Here is a 22,500-nt window from a genome sequence, read left to right as displayed (position 1 = left end):
TATTTAGTATAAAACATATACCATCATTCAATTTTTTTTTGCAAGAAAGTAATTATTTTATTCATCAAGGATGCATTAAACTGATCAAAAGTGACAGTAAAGACATTTATAATGTTTCAGAATTTTTTTTTATTTAAAATAAATGCTGTTCTTTTGAACTTTCTATTCATCTGTGAATCCTGAAAAATTAAATATATCAGTTTCCTCAAAAATATTGTGCAGCACAACTGTTTTCAACATTGATAATAATCAGAAATGTTTCTTGAGCAGCAAATCATCATATTATTATGATTTCTGAAGATCATGTGACACTGAAGACTGGAGTAATGATGCTGAAAATACAGCTGCACATCACAGAAATACATTACACTTTAACAGAGATTCACACAGAAAACAGCTGTTATAAACGTTAATAATATTTCACAATTTTTACTGTATTTTTGATCAAATAAATGCAGCCTTGTTGAGACTTCAAAAATATAAAAAAATCATGAGTTTTGTATGATATTGCAATGTTTGTTTTGTGGTTTCACAGCATTAATGTTATTCAGTCCTACAGATAGCACACTTTATGTTTTGTCTGCAGTGATTGAAATGCATGGATTACATTGATGTGTTTGACACTGAGTGTGTGTGTGTGTGTGTGTGTGTGTGTGTGTGTGTGTGTTCAGTTCATGTGTTCACTGAGTGTCAAACTCACATTCATCTCCATCTCTTCTGTTACGGTGTGTGTTTTATTTGTGTCTAGTCTGTGTTCTGTATGATGGCAGATCTCCTGATCAGTGTGTAAATGCAGGACAGATGGAGATCTCTGACACGTGTGTGTGTGTGTGTGTTTCTGCATGTATGTAAATATGTTGAGCGTATGATCAGCTGTCAGAGATCATCAAACCAGCTGTGTGTGTGTTTGAGGAGCTTCAGAACAAACAGTGCTGAAAAACAAATGTATAAAACACCACCTGTACTGTATTAGACTGTACAGATGAACTGTGTGTTTATAACATGTGTGTGTGTGTGTGTGTGTGTGTTCAGGGTGGTGGAGTATTCACTGGACCTGCAAAACATCAACCTGACAGCCATCCGGACGGTGAGAGTCCTGCGGCCGCTCAAAGCCATCAACAGAGTCCCCAGTGAGTCTGATCTCTGCTCATTTCTGCTGCGTGCCTCTGTTTCAGCTGATTGCGTGCGATTCATCAGTGCTGGATCATAAAGGATTCATGCACGTCAGTCTGTCAGGAGACTCAAACCCTCCTGAGAAACCATTAGCTGATGAGAAGCGCTGGATTTAACGCTGGACCTACAGAGAACCGAGAGCCTGATAAAAGCAGGAGGAAGAGACATGAACAACCCAGACACAAACAACACGCTTCCATTATGAGGATCGGACAATAAATGAAGAGTCTTCCGTGTCACAGGGCCCTATTTTAACCTATTTTAGACCCCTGTTGTTTTTATCAGGGTTTCTGCGGATATTAAAATGTCTCAAACTGCATTTTAACTTAAATCAGAGCAAGTCTTAACTTCAAAGTCGTGACATTCAGTGTCACATGCAATTCAAAAAATAAATATCATTCTCTGCATTTTTATGTCTTTCAATATAAATATCCAAATATCCTTAAACATGCAAACTGCAGATGTGAAGTCTTTTTTTCTGAAAAATTTAGTTTATGCTTTAAACAAGAACAAATATGTTAGTGCGATATTAAAACCTTTTTTCCTTTGAACTGATTTTTTTTTTTTTGAGTATATTGCCCTATATATATATATATATATATATATATATATATATATATTTGTTTTAATCATTTAAGTCACTTAATTTTGATCAGTTTCTCAGAAAACAAGACTACAGTGTAATTTTGCCTCTCCAGTAAATGTATCTTAATTTAAGAACCTTTGGCCTGAAAAGCAAGACAGAGATACTAAGGAAGAACAACCTCTTTTCCACTTTGATCAGTAGGTGCAGGAAAAATATTTCCATATTTTGTAAAATGAATTAAAAAGAGATCTGTTGAAACTTTGAAGTGTTGCAAATAGAAGACATTTAAAATCTAGAAACCATATTGACGTATTGTTCAGTTAAATTCCATTCAGTTTAATCCTTACATTTTCTTTACATGGTCTTAAAAAGTCTTACATTTGCCTTTTTTAAACTCTGCTTTAGTTCTAAATACTGTAACCTAACCATAACAGAAACCATTTGCCATTTTTTACAAAAAAAACAAAAAAAAAACTTTATTTACTTTCAAAATGAGTTTTTTGTCAGGTTTTGTCAGGGTTATCTCGCTTCTCACAAATTAAGTAGGCACACAATATGTGTGTAAGTGCTCTGATTATGATTCACAAAATCCAAAACACATTTCAGCTCAGCGGATGAAGCTTTGAACACGCTGAGTCATTTAGAGCCATGATGAACCGACACTAATGAATCAAGTCATTTCTAAACACAGTGTAAGGGTGGTTTCCCTACAGTGGTTCAGGCTGTAGGATTGTCGAAGGACTAAAGAAATGTTATCAGCACGATGGTATAAAACTGTACATTTCTAGTCTGTTACCACCCACTGCCACTTATACCAACGACGGAAATAAGCGCAGTTACAATAGCTAAATATGTGGGAGAGCGTTGCTATTAAGTGACTATATTGTATTGCAATAGGTAGCAGTTCAAAGTTAATATTGAATCAAGATTAGTTAGCACATAATTAGTAATTGAAATGGTTTAATAACAATATTTTGTTATGGTTACACTTGAATTGGTTACAAAATAGATGAAGGGTAGTAAAACATATAGTTAATTGTACCTAACATGTATGTAAAATATTACCTGAGAGAGAAAGAGTGAGGGGAAGATGGAGAGAGGGAGAAAAAAGAGGGAGAGAGGGCAGAAGGCAGAGCCCTGAGAAGAGAGCTCCAGCAAAGAAAAGCCAGCAGAGAGAAAGAGACAGAGCAACATTTACAGTCTTCTTTTATCCCTTCCTTGACCATGTGACTGAAACCCAAATGCTGAGACATTCAAACTGACCAATCAGCAGGCTACAGCTTCACCCACTGTGCAAAAGGTGTGACAATTAGCAGACTCCCGATGTATAAACATGTTGGCCTACAGGCCTTGATCGATATCAGCAATTCTGTGCCTTCAGGAATGCCAAATGGCCCTTTTGTTACTCAAGATAGTTTGGGACAGGAAAACAGAAGTCTTTGATAATTTTTGACCCTACACAGTCACTCTGAGTTTGACACGTCTGCATGATCTTCTTCTCTAAACTGGGATTGAGACTTGAACCAGTTGATTCCTCATCTGTGAAGTGTCTATAAACTCCAAACTCTCAGTGAAGTTTCTTCAGTTGTGCTGGATGTGATTCGCTCGCTATTTAAATGCTTTTTACTTCACCTGCGCTCTGAAAACACACTGTAGATCTCCAAACTACAGGAAAACATCTGAGTGAATGTGGAGCCGTTAGTGAGGAGATCAGAGGAGAGAAACGCCTGAGAGATTCTTACAGCGTCTTCATCTCAGAAAGTTCGTCCCCAAACGGAGCTCGTTTGCATTTGACGCTGTGACTCAAATCAAGTTGAAGATTTTATGGTTTATTGCAGTTTCTGTGATGATGACCCTTCTGATTTGAGATCTTTCAGCCTGAGGAGGGGCAGATGTTGGTGTTTATTGTGGTGTTCTGTGTGTGTGTCAGGCATGAGGATCCTGGTCAGTCTGCTGCTGGACACGCTGCCGATGTTGGGGAACGTGCTGCTGCTGTGCTTCTTCGTCTTCTTCATCTTCGGCATCATCGGTGTGCAGCTCTGGGCCGGACTTCTGCGAAACCGCTGCTATCCGGAGGAGAACTTCACCCTGTGAGTCTTTACTTTATGAAAACTGGTAAAGCTTCTCACAAAAGCTTCCTAAGATTAATTTCCAATAATTTCAATGTCTTTTTCTATTAAAACAACAACGAAAGGCTTTGTATTGTGGCACAGAGGTGTGTACGTGCATTTGTTCACCCTCAGTCTCAAACAATACAGTCGAGATCATGTTTGGATTTATTACAGTTGGACATTGAGAAGGTTTGATGGCAGATTGAGTCTGGTTTTCATCCTGCTGCTCGTGGTCTGGTCCTAGTTTCTGATGGATCGTGAGTTTCTGCTGTATATGATTACTCTTGTGATCTCCAGCGGTGAACTGCTGTCTCTGAAGGCTCTTCTGGGGTTTGAACCTCAGTGTTGATGCACGTGCTGATCTTTCTGGTCTTCAGCAGTGTAAACTCAGAGCGTTTATTGAGCCTCAAGAGGGTTGGAGATATTTGTGAAGCTGTCGTGATGTTCCCTCATTAGAGCACACTGCAGATCCCTCACTAGAGAGCACAAAGCGTCATCTATTTGTGTCTCAAGAATAAGTGATTTGGGAGCAATCGCTCATTGTCATTGGGTTAAAAAAAAAAGCAAAATACAGTTTCATCGCTTGTAGGAAATACTTTTGGCTGGTGAATCCTCACAAATCACTCATACAATGGGAAAGTAGTGACTGATCTTTTCTTTCATATTGTGATGTACATCCAAATGCAACCGATTAAAAAAAAATACAAATAAATAGGGCGGTTCTTGATTCTGTGCGTCGGTGGCTGATTGGATGAAGGCGGATCTGAATGTGAGCTTGCATTTAATTATTAAAAAGTTTAAGAGTTTATGCAGAATTAATTATTGGAGAAGTCTTTCATACAGGGACCATATTTTGTTTCACTAGATCCAGTTATGATATTAATAATAATAAAAAAAAATTAGGTCAAACCAATAAAAAAAAAAATGAACACATGCACTAATGAATCATTCACAATAATATTAATAACATGCATTTAGAAAATCGATAAGCTTGTCTGTTTTCTAAATGCATGTTATTGATTTTATTGTGAAAAATTCATGTGCCCATGAATGTGAACTTTATTATCGTTCAGCTGTGATCTGATAAATGCATCTGTAAGGCTTGATGATGTAAGGATATTATAAATAACATCATGATTTTCTGTAAAGCTACTTTGAAACGTGTGTGTTGTGAAAAATTGCATGCAAATAAATTTAACTTGACTTAAATGATCCTAAAAATGATAAAATATGCTTTCATATTTCTTTCTGTTGATTCCGGGGTGAAATGTGAGATTCCCGCTCCCTCTCTCCTTAGTTCCTCTAATGTTCCTCTGTGTGATGAGTGATGGTGCGCAGCAGGGGCTGCTGGGAGAATTATGGCTCTGACCTTGTTATGTCACGCATGTGGCGGCTGTGATGATGGACGGTGTGTGTTTCGGTGCTCAGGAAAGCAGCAGTCTCCAGAATAAACACTTCAGTGTTACTGTGAGGTCAGCCGCACCTGTAGATCATGACACACATCTGACACGCAGGACCTGATGAAGACTGATGAAGACATCTGCTGGATGAGAAGAACATCAGCCTAGAATGAACAGCTCCTTTGCAGAGCGTCAAAGTCGGCATGAAATGGAAATTCACCTGATCTATTTTATCAGTGCATGTTATAGATCTCATGGTGTACAATTCTTCTGTGCATAGCTTTCATTGTTTGGTAAGACTTTACAATAAGAATCCATTTATTAACATTAGTACTCTAACAAATGCAAAAGAAAAAAATCTGCCGCTACTTACATTTCATTGCAACTTTAAAGGAATAGTTCACCCAGAAATGAGAATGTGCTCACGTTCAGGCCATCTGAGATTAGGATGAGTTTGGTTCTTCATCAGATTTGTAGAAATGTCTCAGCAATGGATGCTCTGCAGTGAATGGGTGCCGTCAGAATGAGAGTCCAAACAGCTGATAAAAACATCACAATAATCCACAAGTAATCCACAGCACTCCAGTCCATCAGTTAACATCTGGAGAAGACAAAAGCTGCATGTTTGTAAAAAATCTTCACTTTTGAGGGAAGGATTCCTTTAATTCAACTCTATTGTGAGTCTTGTTTGAGGCGTCTTGGACAATAACATACTCCTTAGTAGTATTGCAGTAACATTGTTCCCATGTTGCCTTCAGTCTCCTGCAGGTAATCTCCTGTCTTACTTCTGCTCTATTTTTAACACATCTCTGTCCCATCGGTCTTTAGCAGAGCCCACTGAACCCAACACACTGGAGAAGAGCAGCTCAGAGCGGCTTTAATGATGACTGACTGTCCTGAAGCTCTGAAACCAGCAGAGATCACAAACACAACCTGACCTCCGACAGTGCTGAGGAGAAAATCTCAAATTAATACACTAATTCACTAGTTTGGGTTCAGTAGGGTTTTAAAAATGTTTTTGAAAGAAATCTATTTCAAGGCTGCATTTAATTGATCAAAAACACACTAAAAACAGTCAAATATTATTAACGTTTAAATTAATAGATAATCTGTGTGAATATCTGTTAAACTGTAATTTATTTCTGTGACGCGCCGCTGAATTTTCAGCATCATTACTCCAGTCTTCAGTGTCACATGATCTTCAGAAATCATTCTAATATGATGATTTGCTGCTCAAGAAACATTTCTGATTATTATCAAAGTGGTTAACAGTTGCGCTGCACAGTATTTTTGTGGAAACCGTGATACATTTTATTTTTCAGGATTCACAGATGAATAGAAAGTTCAAAAGAACAGCATTGATTTGAGATAGAAATCTTTTGTAACATTATAAATGTCTTTACTGTCACCTTTGAACAATTTAATGCATCCTTGATGAATAAAATAATTTATTTCTAACCTTTTGAACTGTAAGGTCAGCAGTAAATCTCTGATGTTCAGCATCATTTGGAAGCTTGTTTCATTCATTTACATTTATGCATTTTAGCAGATGCTTTTCTCCAAATTCTCTCAGATGAAACTGATACTCTGATAATGTCATTCATAATGAATAATTCAGTATTAAATTAGAAAATAATGTTAAATAGCTTTTGTAACATTATGAATGTCTTTACTATCAATTTTGGTCAATTTAATGCACCCACACTGAATAAAAATACGAACTTCTTTAAAAAAATCTTACTAATGCAAAGTGCAGAATGGTAGTGTTTATAAATGTGTATTCCGCCAGAAGTTCAGTGGTGATCTGTTGTTTCAGAGCATGTTGGTTGTTACAGATGTTAGATGAATCAACACTCAGCTTCTCTTTGATGATGTTTGTCCTCTATAATCTTCTGAAATATCATTTCATTTGCTCTCAGTGTTTGATCTGTGCGTTTGCACTGATGTGCTCTTTAGTTTATTAAAAGCGTCTGAACGTCGCCTTTATGATCATAAAGACGAGCACCAATAAAACCTTTGACCCTCTGAGCACTGTTAAGCCATCTGTGTGTGTTTCTCTGCTCCTGGATGCTGGTCTTTATATGTCAGAGATATACTCTAAATCAGTGTAAACACATATGTGATGAAGGCTGTGGCTCTGTTCCAAAAACTAGTGAGCAGCCTATGTAGGGAGCATCTTTAGTCTCTTAAATCAAAGGCTGTTCCAAAATATAATCGTGCAGATGCAAGTTTCTTATTTTACACAATATTTGTGTGTCCTGTGTATTTTTACATATTTTGTTAAATTAGCAGCATGCTCCCTAGGTAGAGTTTTCCCAAATCAGTTATTTTGTTAGGGTCCATATCAGTTGAAATGCTGCAAAGAAATTAATTTCTTCCTCAGTGCTTTTTTCTTGTTTTCCAGTACAAATATCGAAACCTTCTTAAATCAAGACACAAGCAAAATAACTTGATATTAAGTCATGATTTCTATAAAATCTATGAATATTAAGTTAGTTTATGCTTTAAAAAATCTGCCTGTGGTGTCAGAAAACGTCTCAGGTTACACATGTAACCATGTAATAGGGAACAAGACGCTGCGTCCTCTAGAGGGCACTATGGGAACGCCTTCAGCGTGACCAGTGTCTGAAGCATGAATGAAAAATAGACAATGAACTTGACACTGGCAGGCGGAAGCCTATGACGTAAGCGAATGAGGGACTGCATGTCTAAAAGGGCACCTGTAGAATACGTCATCCACGTGGAGGTCTCAGCATAACGACTCTCTAAACCGAGAGGAGACCTAGCTACACTCCACGCCAGAGGCAGGTAGTGAGGCTCAAACAGAAAGAGCGTACAGCTCACATTACTGCCTAAACGGAGCAGGATGACTCTCTAGAACAAGAGGAAGCCTAACACGCTTGCCCTGGTAGGGGAGCTCTTAAGAGTGGAGGCCTCAGCATAACGACTTTCTAAACCGAGAGGAGGCCTGACAGCACTCAGCGCTAAAGACACTTAGTGAGGCTCATAAAAAAGGAGCCTGCATTCTTTAGTACTGTCTAAGCGGAGCTCTGGAGAGCAGAGGCTTCAGCAGAACGACTCTCCTAACAGAGAGGAAGCCTAAAGGAGCCGCCCACAAAGGGGAAAGAACTCAAGCGCCCAAAAGAAAGCACCCTGCTCACCATAACCCTCAATGCTGTGGGGAGTGATGCTTCAAAGTGTGTTAGTAAAGACACACTGGTTGAGTGGCACCCAAGGTACCGGGGTCTAACCAACTCAGAGAAAGGGAACGAAGGTAATACGCGTAACCCTTACCGTACCAGAAAGTGCACAGAGTCTTGCGTGTGCAAAACTCATGTGGATTTTAGAAAGTGTGCAAAAGTGCTAGCGTGCACACTTACCACTTATGTGTATTTTAGAAAGTGCGAAAGTGTTCAACGTGCACACTTACCACTATGTGGATTTCAGAATGTACAGAGATGCCAGTAGCGTGTGTACTTAACTTACAAAGCATCAGCTCTGGGGAGCGGAGGCTTCAGCAGGATGACTCTCTAAAACGAGAGGAAACCTACCACGCTCAACCCTGGTAGGGGAGTGCTTAAGATTGGAGGACTCAGCATAACAACTCTCTAAACCGAGAGGAGAACTAGCTACACTCAACACCAGAGGCAGTTAGCGAGGCTCAAAGAAAGAGCCTACAAACTCACATCGCTGCTCATGACGGAGCTCTGAAGAGCGAAGGCTTCAGCATGACGACTTTCTAGAATGAGAGGAGACCTGACTATACTCATCGCTAGAAACAGTTAGCCAGGCTCACAAAAAAAAGGAGCCTACCTACCAATAATACTGTCTAAGCGGAGCTATGGAGAGCGGAGTTTTCAGCAGAATGACTCTCTTAAAAGTGAGAGGAAACCTAACATGCTCAATCCTAGTTTGAGCTCTTAAGAGTGGAGGCCTCAGCATAGCGACTCTCTAAAATGAGAGGAGAACTAGCCACACTCAGCGTCAAAGGCAGTTAGTGAGGCTCAAAATAGAAGAGCCTACACTCCTATTATTGCCTAGGCGGAGCTTTGGGGAGCGGAGGCTTCAGCAGGATGACTCTCTTAAACGAGAGGAAACCTAACAATGCTCAACCCTGGCAGGGGAGCTCTTAAGAGTGGAGGCCTCAGCATGATGACTCTCTAGAATGAGAGGAAACCTGACTATACTCATCGCTAGAAACAGTTAGCGAGACTCACAAAAAGGAGCCTACATAACAAAATACTGTCTAAGCGGAGCTCTGAAAAGTGGAGGCTTCGTCAGGATGACTCTCTTAAATAAGAAGAAGCCTAACAACACTCAACCCTATTAGCCACAGGGCAAGGAATTCAACTCCTCAGAAGGGGAGAGAACTCGAGCACCCAAAAAGAAGCACCCTGCTCACCATAACCCTCAATGCTGAGGGGAGCGATGCTTCAAAGTGTGTTAGTAGAGATACACTGGTTGAGTGGAGCCGAAGGTACCGGGGTCTAACCAACTCAGAGAAAGGGAATGAAGCTAATACGCGTAACCCTTACCGTACAGGATTTCAAAAATTGTGCAGAGTCTTACGTGCGCACTCACCAATTATGTGGATTTTAGAAAATGTGCAAAAGTACTCAGCGTGCACACTTACCACTTATGTGTATTTCAGAAAGTGCAAAAAGTGTTCAACGTGCACACTTACCACCCTGTGGATTTCAGAAAGTACACAGATGCTTAGCGTGTGTACTTAAAGCTTCCCCAGCATCAGTTCACAGATACCCAGAGGTACTGAACTGAACGGGAGAGTCGAGCTCAAATAAGCTCTGGGGAGCAGAGAATTCAGCAGGATAACTCTCTGAAATGAGAGGAAACCTAACAATGCTTAACCTTGGTAGGGGAGCTCTTAAGAGTGGAGGCCTCAGCATAACAACTCTCTAAACTGAGAGGAGACCTAGCCACACTCAGGGTCAAAGGCAGTTAGTGAGGCTCAAAAAGAAAGAGCCTACAAACTCCTGTTACTGCCAAAAACGGAGCTCCAAAAAGTGGAGGCTTCAGCAGGATGACTCTTAAGGGAGAGGAAGCCTAACAACACTCAGCCCTGTAGAGAAAACTCTTAAGAATGGAGGCCTCAGCATGACGACTCTCCTAAACGAGAGGAAACCTACACTCAACCCTAGTCTGATCTCTTAAGAGTGGAGGCCTCAACCTAATGACTCTCTAAAATGAGAGGAGACCTAGCCATACTCAGCGTCAAAGGCAGTTAGTGAGGCTCAAAATAGAAGAGCCTACACTCCTAATACTGCCTAGGCAGGGCTCTGGGGAGCGGAGGCTTCAGCAGGATGACTCTCTGAAATGAGAGGAAATCTAACAATGCTCAACCCTGGCAGGGGAGCTTTAAAGTGTGGTGGTCCCAGCATGACGACTACCTAAAACAGGAGGAGACCTAGCTACACTAAACGTCCAAGGCAGTTAGTGAGGCTCAAAGTAAGAGCCTACAAACTCATATCACTGCCAATGACGGAGCTCTGAAGAGCGGAGGCTTCAGCAGTATGACTCTCTTAAACGAGAGCGAGAGGAGGCCTGAGAACACTCAGTGCTAAAGACAGTTAGCGAGGCTCACAAAAAAGGATCCTACATACCAATAGTACTATCTAAGTGGAGCTATGGAGAGCGGAGACTTCAGCAGAATGACTCTCTTTAGCGAGAGGAAGCCTAACAACACTCAACCTAGTTGAGGAGCTTTTAAGAGTGGAGGTCTTAGCATAACAACTCTCTAAAATGAGAGGAGACCTGACTACACTCAACGCTAGACACAGTTAGTGAGGCTCACGGTACAGCCTATATACTAATAGTATTGTCTAAGCAGAGCTCTAGGGAGCAGAGTACACTGCGTAACAACTCCAAAGCTAGAGTACTAAGCTAGGAGTACTACTATGCTCCTAAGTGTCAGAATCGGTACAAAGGCCCTCAGGTGAGGGGAGTAATCGAAAGCTTGACCTGAAGAGCAACTCATCAAGGAGGCCCACAGAGCTCTGTTGAGAGAGCACTAGGAACTGTGATATCAGGATAGCAAACCTCAAGGGGATGAGAGATACCCGGCTCAAGATCAGCTGATCAGGGAGGCTCACAGAGAGCCTCATAACCTAAATTAACCGCAACACAAAAATACTAGGGAGCAGAGTGCTCAGCGTAGCAAGTTTCTTTAAACCATGCTGCCTAAATACACATACCTGGGTTAAGAGGATGAGGAGGCTCAGGGGAGGATCATGTTTTTCCCTTAGCAAGAGCCCAACAACTCCAAAACTTGCTATTACATCAAGTCAGGAGCCTCCTTCACCAATAATGTAGATATCCCACATTATACACAGTTCCTGTTCTTTAAACTAAATTGGAACAAAAAGTAATTCTGGAAGAGAAAGCACTCCTCGTCAGAATCCTTTCATGCAGTGCCTACAATCCCTGCAATTGGCCTGATTAACTGCCTCGGCAGCCACGAGACCCGAAACACGGGTGAGAGGCACTAAATCCTCAAAGAGAATCAGGCATACAGGCATACTCAATGCAATTGCATCTCGCAGCGTGGCTCTATCTCCTTCGAGAGCCGAACACACTCTGTTCAAACACTAAATTCCCTCAAGAATCAAGCAAGAACAGAAACCGCCACGAATGCATCGCATTAAGCTTGTTCAACTCCACCGAGAGGTGAACGCGCTCGTGCAAACGCTGGCAAAAACTCGAGTACAGACCTCTGCTCTAGTAGTTCCGCGAATGCAAACAGTGAGTGCATCCTTCTCTCTCGTGAGTCAAACGCATGTGATTCGTACACAAGACTTGAAGACAAAAAAAGAGGATGACGTATTCTACAGGTGCCCTTTTATACACGCAGTCACTCATTCGCTTACGTCATAAGCTTCCGCCTGTCAATTTCAAGTTCATTGTCTTTTTTCATTCATTCTTCAGACACTGGTCACGCTGAAAGCGTTCCCATAGCGCCCTCTAGAGGACGCAGCGTGGAGTTCCCTTTCAAAAAGGGAAATAAACTTAATTCAGATTGAAAACTAGGCTTTTTTCAGATTTTTTTTTGGTGTTTTTTTTTTTAAGCATGAACATTTCATTTTGAAAGATTTTTTAGAAAGAAGATTTTTCTTTTTAAGTACATGTATTCCCAGGTAACAAATTTAGGTTATAAAACCATTGCGGGAACTTTGTTTTGAAATGTTTCTAAAACACTGAAATCTCCAGTTCTTGTCATGACTATAACTTTATTTAAAGGTTAAAAAGTTTCTAACATTATTTGAACGATTGCTTTTAATATTCTAAGAATGTAAAAATGTCCAGTTTTCTTCTTGTGATTTGAACATTATTTGAAGGTTACAAAAATGTTTCCTAAAACATTCAAGTTCAAAATAACAAGTTCCGAGAATGTTGTTCTAAGAATGTTTTCTCGCAACTTTATGAGAACATATCAAATATTAATAAAGCTGTAAGAACATTCCATAAACATTAAAAAGCTTAGATATCTGTACTGAAAAACAAGACAAAAATACAAAGTAACAAAGTCATTGTTTGCAGTGTATGTAGGCAGTAAAGCATCTGATTAGGTTTTGGACACATTGATCATGTGCCAATCTACTTCCTCTTTCTCTCAGATCAACAGGTGTGGCACTTCCTGCTCCGTACTACTCTCCTGATGAGGAGGACGAGAGGCCCTTCATCTGCTCTTTGCCGCAGGATAACGGCATCATGTCGTGCGGTGACGTGCCGGCGCGGCGTGTGGCGGGACACCAGTGCTGTCTGGACGTGGATGATGTCCTGCACCATCAGGCACTGGGCCTCGTGACCGAGCCCTTTCTCAACGCCAGCGCCGTCGTCCCCGGGCTCTGTGTCAACTGGAACCGATACTACACCCGCTGCCACACTGGACACAGAAACCCACACAAAGGAGCCATCAACTTTGACAACATCGGATACGCCTGGATCGTTATATTTCAGGTATCTGCTGGAGACTCATCTCCACCGTAGAACTTGTGAAAACAGTCATCCAGCTGATTGATGTTCTTTGTGTTTAATGTGAACTTATTGGAAGCGAACTTCATTTCCAGAGAACTGTTTGAAGTGTTTTTTTTCTGCAAATGATGGTGTGTTTAGGTTATTACTCTCGAGGGCTGGGTGGAAATCATGTATTACGTCATGGATGCTCACTCATTCTACAACTTCATCTACTTTATTCTGCTGATTATAGTAAGTACTCAAACTCACACAGATTTATGAGTCTGTTCTAAAAGAGCAATACAGAGTGTTTTATCTGACATGCCGATGATTCATTTTGTTAATGTTGTTGCTTCAGGCCTGTTTGATATGAATGCAGTGAGACTGGAGCATATTTACTCTGAATGCAATGAAAAGTTTGCTTGCAGCGAGACAGTTTGGTGTTTGCAGTGAGGAGTGTGCTTCTGTCTCTGAATCTTTGCGTAACTCCACAGGTCGGCTCATTCTTCATGATAAACCTGTGTTTGGTCGTCATAGCGACTCAGTTTTCAGAGACCAAACAGCGCGAGCATCAGCTGATGCAGGAGCAGCGAGCCACCCGTCTGTCCTCCAGCACGCTGGCCTCGCTGGTCGAACCCAGCGACTGCTACGAGGAGATCTTCCAGCTCGTCTGCCACGTCCTCCGCAAGGGGCGCAGACGCACCTCTGCCTTCTTCAGGACACTCTGCTGCAAACCACCAGAGCAGGCACAAGAGAAAACAAACATCAACGGGGGAGAGAAGAGCCTCCAACAACATGGTCAGGAGAAGAGGGAGGGGATTGGATGGAAGGATGAATGAATGGATGCATGCAGCGCTGAGCTCTTCTCTCACTGCACTACAGATGGAGCCGCACCTGACGCCTCAGCAGCCAATCAGGAGACAGAGGGGGAGGCACCCAATGAGACAGAGAGGTTCAAAAGGGCAGAGGGGGCGTGTTGGGGGCGGAGCCGAGAGCTGTGGATGGAGATGAGGGTCAAACTGCGGGGCATCGTGGAGAGTAAATACTTCAACAGAGGAATCATGGTGGCCATCCTCATCAACACCATCAGCATGGGCATAGAGCACCATGAGCAGGTCACACACACACACACACACACATGCGCGTCTCATAGATGCAGTGTTTTTTATATAGATGTCCCCACCTTCAACCAGCATTAACCTGCTGATATCAAGTGATTTTGCTGTCCATGTGTTCTTCCAGTGATTCTTGAATGATAAGTTGATGAGAATCTCTGTGTCTCATTGTTTCTCTTCATTATTTCAGTTAATGATGTGTTTCATGTTCTCATTGTGTGTGTGTGTTCAGCCGGAGGAGCTCACTAATGTTCTGGAGATCTGTAACATCGTCTTCACCAGTATGTTTGCTCTGGAGATGATCCTCAAGCTCACCGCATTAGGCTTCTTTAGTTACCTGCGCAATCCGTACAACATCTTTGATGGGATCATCGTGATCATCAGGTAACGACCAGTGAACACCTACTGACGCTTTTCTGTCACATTTAAACCATTGATAAGATGTTATTAAAGTGTATTTAACACACAAAAGTTTGGGGATGGTAAGATTTTTTAATGTCTCTTCTGATACACTTTAATGTCTGCATTTATTTGATCAAAAATACTGTAAAAAGAGTAATATTTTAAAGTAGTATTACAATTAACAGTTTTCTATGTGAATCTCTGTTAAACTGTAATTTATTTCTGTGATGTGCAGCTGTATTTTCAGCATCATTACTCCAGTCTTCAGTGTCACATGATCTTCAGAAATCATTCTATTATGGTGATTTGCTGCTCGAGAAAGATTTCTGACTATTATCAATGTTGAATACAGTTGTGCTGCACAATATTTTTGTGGAAACTGTGATACATTTTATTTTTCAGGATTCACAGATGAATAGAAAGTTCAAAAGAACAGCATTTATTTGAAATCTTTTTTGTGACATAAATGTCTTTACTGTCACTTTTGATCAGGACTGACTCACTGACTTCAGCTCAACTCTCAGTCATGATTTGTATCAACATGAAAACGTAATCATGTTTTTTCAGCACACTTGCCTGTAGTTTTGTAAATACAGCTTCAGAATTAAACTTTGCGTGTTATCATGTAACGTGATGGAATCATTTCACTAAACTTCAACAAAACAAACTGACTGCTCAAATAACAGATGTTTGTACAGAAGAATAGAAGTGCTTTCACTAAAACATGAGCGTCCCAATCGCAGCGTGTGTGAGATCGTGGGTCAGTCTGACGGCGGTCTCTCGGTGCTCCGCACCTTCCGCTTGCTGCGGGTCCTGAAGCTGGTTCGGTTCATGCCTGCGCTGCGCAGACAGCTGGTGGTTCTGATGAAGACCATGGACAATGTGGCCACATTCTGCATGCTGCTGATGCTCTTCATCTTCATCTTCAGGTGTGTGTGTGTCACTTTGAGGCTAATGGTACTAGACTACTGGAGTATTTTTGAAACCCACATCTCTCTCTCTGTGTGTGTGTGTCTGCAGTATTCTGGGAATGCATATATTTGGCTGTAAGTTCAGTCTGAAGACGGACACCGGAGACACGGTTCCAGACAGGAAGAACTTTGACTCTCTGCTGTGGGCAATCGTCACTGTATTTCAGGTACAGAGAGAGAGAGATGTCCCACACACACACACACACACACACACACACACACACACACACACACACACACACACACACACACACACACACACAGAAATCTCTCCTCAGCCGTGTGTGTGTGTGTGTGCAGATCCTGACTCAGGAGGACTGGAACGGGGTCCTGTATAACGGCATGGCCTCCACGTCTCCTCTGGTCGCTCTGTACTTCGTGGCTCTGATGACGTTCGGGAACTACGTGCTGTTTAACCTGCTGGTGGCCATCCTGGTGGAGGGATTTCAGGCTGAGGTGACAAACACACACTGTTCAGTTCTTCATTGATTAGACTGTCTGATTCTGAACAACGAATGAATCAGTAGTTTCTATGAATTATTTTAATTTTAATACCTAATACTTAATCCTTAGATTTGTGGAGGAAAGAAAATTTGTTAATACATTAGCTTAAATGAACTATCAGTTAGAAATCTTTTTTTTTTTTTACAGTATTTAAAATCCTTAATATTAATCATTCTTGGTTCATGTTAATTCACAGTGCATTACTAATCTATATATATATATATATATATATATAACTAATATATATATATAATAATACTTAAGATTAATAAATGCAGTAGAATTCAATCATTAGTTCATATTAATTAATGTGTAATGTTAACAAATGAAACCTTATTATAAAGTGTTATTGAATTTGTTTATTTTTAATATTTTGAGGTCAAACGTATTTTAATTAATTTATTTTTATTTTTTTTTATTAGTCATACATATAATAGTATATGTAATGTAGATTTTTTTTTTTTTTTTTTTTTGCAAAATTATATAGGGATATCAATGTTGGAGTTAATATTTTCCTCCTTATTGTAGAAAATGATTTAGACTTAAAGACCAAGCAAAATATAGATAAAGATGTTCTTAGTTGGGTTGTTTTTGATTGGTTTGTGCAGCTCGTCACGTTCACCCTCACCAGACTCTCTGTATCTGTAAATCTGTAATATATACGTTTAAGTTTGTGTTGCTCTTTGACAGTGAAATCATTTAGCCGACTGTTGTGTCTTCTCTGGGCTGATGTGAGCCGTGTGTTTCAGGGGGATGCCAATCGCTCGTACTCTGATGATGATGAAGGATCCTCCTCTAATGGAAGTGAACAGCACAAAAACTCGCTCACGTCCTCCGGTATGACCCCTTCACTCTCATTATATAACCCCTCAACTATAGTCAGCTCAGTGTCATGTTTCATTTGTCATGAATGGTTACGAGCTTGTGAGGAATAGATGTGTGTGTGTGCAGTCGAAGTCCATGAAACATTGAAAAACTCGGACTGAACTGCATCTCTTCCATCTTCCAATGAGATGTTGATTTGGACTCATATTCGAACCTGTGCACACTGAGTCCTGGAAATGATGTAAAGCCAATCAGATGTAAACATCACGTATGAATCTACTCAACCAGTGTTGTAGCTCTTGATTGAGATGTTAAACAGATTAGAGCCGGTGAAATACGAGCGTCTTCTATTGTTTAATCCTGTGGGATTGTTTGACACTTTTGATGGACTGTTAGTCCTCCAGTTTCTGAGTTTCTGTGGCTGTAAAGGGCGAGAAAATCCACAGGGACTCATGAAGGAGACATTAGTGCCATCTCCGGAGAGCTTCACAGCGTGTCTTGATGACCAGAGATCTGCTCTTGGCTTTGGATGAGTGCTGTTTCTTTCCTCCAGATCCCAAGCTGTCATCTCTCACTCCTAATGGGCATCTGGATCTGGCGCCGCTGGCGGAGGAGAATACCAGGATCGAGTTCTCAGAGGAAAACCACCGGAGCAGAACCATCTGCCTGGGCAGGAGATCCTCGTCTCTGGTCAGTCGATGAAGAAACCGATGTCATCACGTCATGTGTGTGTTTGTGTGTGTGTAATGAGTCAAGGAAACATTAGTGCAGATTAATGTTTGGAATTAGAAGATCCCTCAAGTAAAACTCATGTGTGTGTGTGTTTGCGAGAGACCAAAATTCTCCTGATAATGTGTGACAGACGTTCAGCAAAGGCTTTTGGGGTTTCCATAGCAACCCCTCTTTTAATTGAGGCAGCCATATGTATCGAAAGAGAGACGAGCACGAGCCGCTTGGGTTAAATATAGTGTGTTGGGCTGTTGTTCTTGAAGTCACGTGCCGTCTGGAGATTGTGGTGGGGAAAGAAGTCTTTGGGAACATGGTAAAACACTTTAAAACGCTGTGAATGTTCAGACAGAAACTGATTGTACAGTCATACAAAATAATTTTTTTTTGCTACATAAATCACTCATCCTGATGATGTCACGTCACCAAACATGACGCCTGAACTGTGTCACTGTAATGACGGTCAGATGAACGCTGATGTGTCGTGAGCATCAGGTCAAAACGAGAGCTTGGCGCCGGAGAACACAAGTTTCTATGGCAACTGCTTTTACGGCTCATGCTGCTAAAAACGAGCGAATGCAGTCAGCGAGATCAGAAACAACGACTGCAATTACCACACACACCTGACTGTGTGAAGTTAACTCATCTGCAGTGTTTAAAGGCTTGCACTCAAGAATACAATTCTTCCTAACTGCAATTTTCTTCTTATTTTCTTAAGAAGAAAATTGAGAATATTTTGTTGCCAAAAATACTTCTTAAGAATGTTCTTATCTTTTCTCTTAAAGTTGATCAAATTCTTCAAAAGAACCACCTTTAAAATCATTGTAAATTACTTCTTAAGTTAGGATATCCTCGTCCTAAATCCACAAAGATAGGGTAATCTGCAAAAACAGGGCCTTTGAGTTGTTTTTCACTGAATTGACCGGCGAGACTTTGACAAGTACTGCTATTCAGTCAATCAGACAACACCAAAGATGATCTTAAGAACATATTTGAGAACTTCTTAAGAATTTTTCAATTGCAGTCTTACAAATTCTTGGAATTTATCTTAAGAAATTTCTTAACTTCTTAAGATTTTCAACCCCAGGTCATAAAAAAATTAATTAGTTTCCTTTTTTCTCTGTAGCACCACAGCCGCAGTTCCCATTACCACCACTGGGGGCGTCCTCCCCCTCAGCCGTCCTGGAGCCGGCGGTGTAGCTGGATCAGTGCGGGTCGCTCCGCCCGTGGCCTGAGGGCTGGAGGGGTCATCGGGGGCAGCTTGCGGGTCCGTGGCGTTCACTCGCACCCCGCCGAACACGAGTCTCTCCTGCCACACCCGCCCTTCCTGTCGCGCCGACACCGCCGCGCTCTCTCACTCGAGCTGCCCGAGCCCCTGCAGCGCCCCCCGCTGGTCCGGAAGAAGAGCGTGTCCACAGAACACCAGGACTGTAATGGGAAGGGCCCGGGCCCTCAGGGGCCCCTGCTGGGAGAGGTTTATCCACAGCTCAACGCACGCAAAAACAAGAAGGACCTGGAAGAAGACACGGAATATGTGAGTGCAGAACAACATCCTGTTACAACGGCTATAAGTGTTTCTAATAAAAGAGGTTTTGGTGTTTAGACTTAATGTTTACAATGAGGAAGTGTTCCCCTTCATTACAGACAGACAGACAGATAGATGTATAGATGTATAGGCAGGTGGTAGATAGATGTATAGATGGATAGAGAGGTGGACAGACAGGTGCGCTGATGCTTTAGTAAGTGTTCAGTTCTCTCAGCTCTGCTGTTGGATCCATTATACTAATTTCAGATGATTTTCTCTGAGAAGCAGCACATGAAAGTTACAAATCCTCTCTGAGCATGATGCTCTCTCACAGTTTTAAAGGTCCTTTAGGAAGCTCTTCCTCTCAGTGAAGTGATTTAAAACGCTATTGTGAATCAGTTTGAGCGTATCATTAGAGCGTTTCTCTGCTGAGCGGCTCATCGTCACGTCTGACAGACGACTGAGGAGAAACTCAGCTCAGTTTAGCATTTAATAAACGCCTCATAAGTGAAATACAGCAGCGGTAGATTCACAGACACGTGTGTGTGTGTGTGTGTGTGTGTGGAGGATAAAAAACATGAAGAAGCTCATTATGAGCAATGACAGCACACACAATAGCCTGGGTCACAGCAGCTGTCCGCTCGCATGAATATGGATGTCATACGGATGTATTAATCCTCATATTTTACTCAGTTTATTGGAAACGTCTCCCAGGGAAAATGAAACTGTTATTGAAAATAAATTGGAAAGAGTTGCCTTCATCTCACATAACCAGAGGGCTGCATGTGTGTGTGTGTGTGTGTGTGTGTGTGTGTGTCGCAGAGCCTGTGTTTCCGCATCCAGAAGATGATGGAGGTTTATCGTCCGGACTGGTGCGAGAGGAGAGAGGATTGGTCCATTTACTTATTCTCCCCTCAGAACAAGTATGTACTCACTGCACCTCTCTCCTTCTGTTGAGATCTCTGTTCAATCAGTCTGACTGACAGAATGATGTTTTCCACAGCTGTAAGTATTTGAGTAATAGTACTTCACTTCTACGCTTAATCTCTACTTTGAGTTCTTGTATGAATACTTTTACTTTTGCTTATACTTTTTAAAAGTACAAAGTACTTATGTCATATCACTTAAATTGTTTCTCAATTACTTAAAAAGAAAAATAGTATTTTTCATTATTTTCTTCAAAAGATGAGGGTGAGTGAATAATGAGAAACAGATCTGATTAGAGTCCATCAGCCGCTCACTGCACTGGAGCTCGGCTCATGCTGCTCTGCTTGACAGAACACACACGTGAAGTTACTCAGAGACTGCGGAAGGGCAAACATGTGACTGCTGAGAGTTTCACAGCATGTGATCATTTTAGCACTCATATGAGCAGATCATAGCCAGCAGATGATTGTGTTGGTAAAGCAGCTGCTTTGGGTGACGAAATTGTCACTGGATGTATCAGGGGTCAGCAGCCTGTGATTCGTGCACAGCTTGGACAAACCATTAGCGATCACAAATAGATGGAGTCACACTGGAAATATGCTTTTCAGAATCTAATTTTAATGTAAAAAAATAAGGATTATTTTAGGATTTCAAAAAGTTTAAAACAAATGTTTTGATTTTTTTTTTGATCATTGTTGATTGATCATCACATTGCAAGTATGAAATGTTATTTTAATGACATTTCAGGAACTTTTACATTTCAAAAGTATATAAATCTATATATGTCTGTATAAGACTGTGATTGGTGACTGTTTTTTTTTTTTTATCAATTATAATTAAAAGTCCACAATTTAATTTTAGTTTTAGATTTTGATATGCAGTTTAAATTTCATGAGTTACCCTTGAGATCTCGAAAATATCAAAACTAAAGTAGACTAGAAACAAAAAGCCAAGCACTAAAATTAAAAAAAAAAAAGGTGAAAAAAGTGAAAGTGACGTGAAATACAACCAAGTATGGTGACCCATACTCAGGATTTGTGCTCTAGATTTAACCCATCCAAAGTGCACACACACAGCAGTGAACACACACACACACACACACACACACACACACTGTGAACACACACACACACACACTCACACCGTGAACACACACACACACACACACACACCGTGAACACACACCCGGAGCAGTGGGTATCATTTATGCTGCAGCGCCCGGGGAGCATTTGGGGGTTCGGTGCCTTGCTCAAGGGCACCTCAGTCGTGGTATTGCGCCCCGAGACTCGAACCCACAACCTTAGCGTTAGGAGTCAAACTCTCTAACCATTAGGCCACGACTTCTCCCCAAAATTAAGCAGCAGCTCGTGGTCCGTGTCCAAGAGTGTTGGAGTGAAAACTGATTTAAACTAACTGTCTCTCTGCAGGTTTCGTCTGCTGTGTCAGACGATCATCGCTCATAAGCTCTTTGACTATGTGGTTCTGGCTTTCATCTTCCTCAACTGCATCACAGTGGCTCTGGAGAGACCCAGAATCCATCAGGGCAGTCTGGTACGGTTCCTCAGTCTTTCACACACTCGTCAGTCTCGTCTGGCAGGAGTGACACAGTGATTTGCAGCTCCGCATGAATACTGTCACATCAGTGCTTGAGCTTCACACGGGAGAAACGAACGTTAAACTCCAGCTTTAATCATCTGCTCAGATCTGAGTGTCAGATGAGATCATGAGGGTGTAGTATCACATCTTCAAATCTGACTCAAATCAAACAAATTCTTCTTTTACACAATGTTTTATCAAAATGTATTAAACATACTAAACTGAAAATGTTTATAACGCATTGAAAACCGCCATACGCCCTAGTAAAGACTTATCAATGCCCTAGCAACCACCAAAACACCCTAGAAACCAACCACAATACCCTAACAACCACTTATCAACATTACAAAACACCGTAGTAACATATTTTCAATGCCTTCAGTAGCCAGCAGAACACCCTAGCAACCACCCGCAACACCCTAGCAACTGCTTAGCAACCAACAACATTACACCAACTATGTACCAACAATACTAAACTAGTAACAACTTTTCAATGGTAACCACCAGAACACCCTAGCAACCACCCACAGCACCTTAGCAACCAACAAGAACACTCCACCAGCTATGTATCAACAATACAAAACACCCTAGTGATGACTTTAACACCCTAACAACCACCCACAACACCCTAGCAATCACTTAGCAACCAACAAGAACACTCCACCATG

General features: G+C 41.3%; 1 protein-coding gene across 1 annotated transcript in view; it reads left to right on the top strand.

The window, feature by feature from the left end:
* Nucleotides 1-22,500, top strand: part of LOC109074070 (voltage-dependent T-type calcium channel subunit alpha-1I-like) — a 68,866-nt gene that overhangs the window by 19,974 nt on the left and 26,392 nt on the right. Inside the window, exons 5-19 of the mRNA XM_042757586.1 lie at nucleotides 1,033-1,130; nucleotides 3,690-3,849; nucleotides 12,902-13,244; nucleotides 13,401-13,493; nucleotides 13,736-14,039; nucleotides 14,124-14,356; nucleotides 14,589-14,740; nucleotides 15,502-15,687; nucleotides 15,779-15,896; nucleotides 16,030-16,185; nucleotides 16,983-17,070; nucleotides 17,612-17,748; nucleotides 18,911-19,318; nucleotides 20,132-20,232; nucleotides 21,664-21,787. Coding sequence (XP_042613520.1) covers nucleotides 1,033-1,130; nucleotides 3,690-3,849; nucleotides 12,902-13,244; nucleotides 13,401-13,493; nucleotides 13,736-14,039; nucleotides 14,124-14,356; nucleotides 14,589-14,740; nucleotides 15,502-15,687; nucleotides 15,779-15,896; nucleotides 16,030-16,185; nucleotides 16,983-17,070; nucleotides 17,612-17,748; nucleotides 18,911-19,318; nucleotides 20,132-20,232; nucleotides 21,664-21,787 — 2,701 coding nt within the window. The remainder of the gene's footprint in view (nucleotides 1-1,032; nucleotides 1,131-3,689; nucleotides 3,850-12,901; nucleotides 13,245-13,400; nucleotides 13,494-13,735; nucleotides 14,040-14,123; nucleotides 14,357-14,588; nucleotides 14,741-15,501; nucleotides 15,688-15,778; nucleotides 15,897-16,029; nucleotides 16,186-16,982; nucleotides 17,071-17,611; nucleotides 17,749-18,910; nucleotides 19,319-20,131; nucleotides 20,233-21,663; nucleotides 21,788-22,500) is intronic.

The sequence above is a fragment of the Cyprinus carpio genome, chromosome A6 (genome assembly GCF_018340385.1).
Source record: "Cyprinus carpio isolate SPL01 chromosome A6, ASM1834038v1, whole genome shotgun sequence".
Lineage (NCBI taxonomy): Eukaryota > Metazoa > Chordata > Actinopteri > Cypriniformes > Cyprinidae > Cyprinus > Cyprinus carpio.
Note: the sequence above shows the minus strand (reverse complement) of the source record. Positions and strands in the feature narration are given on the sequence as shown.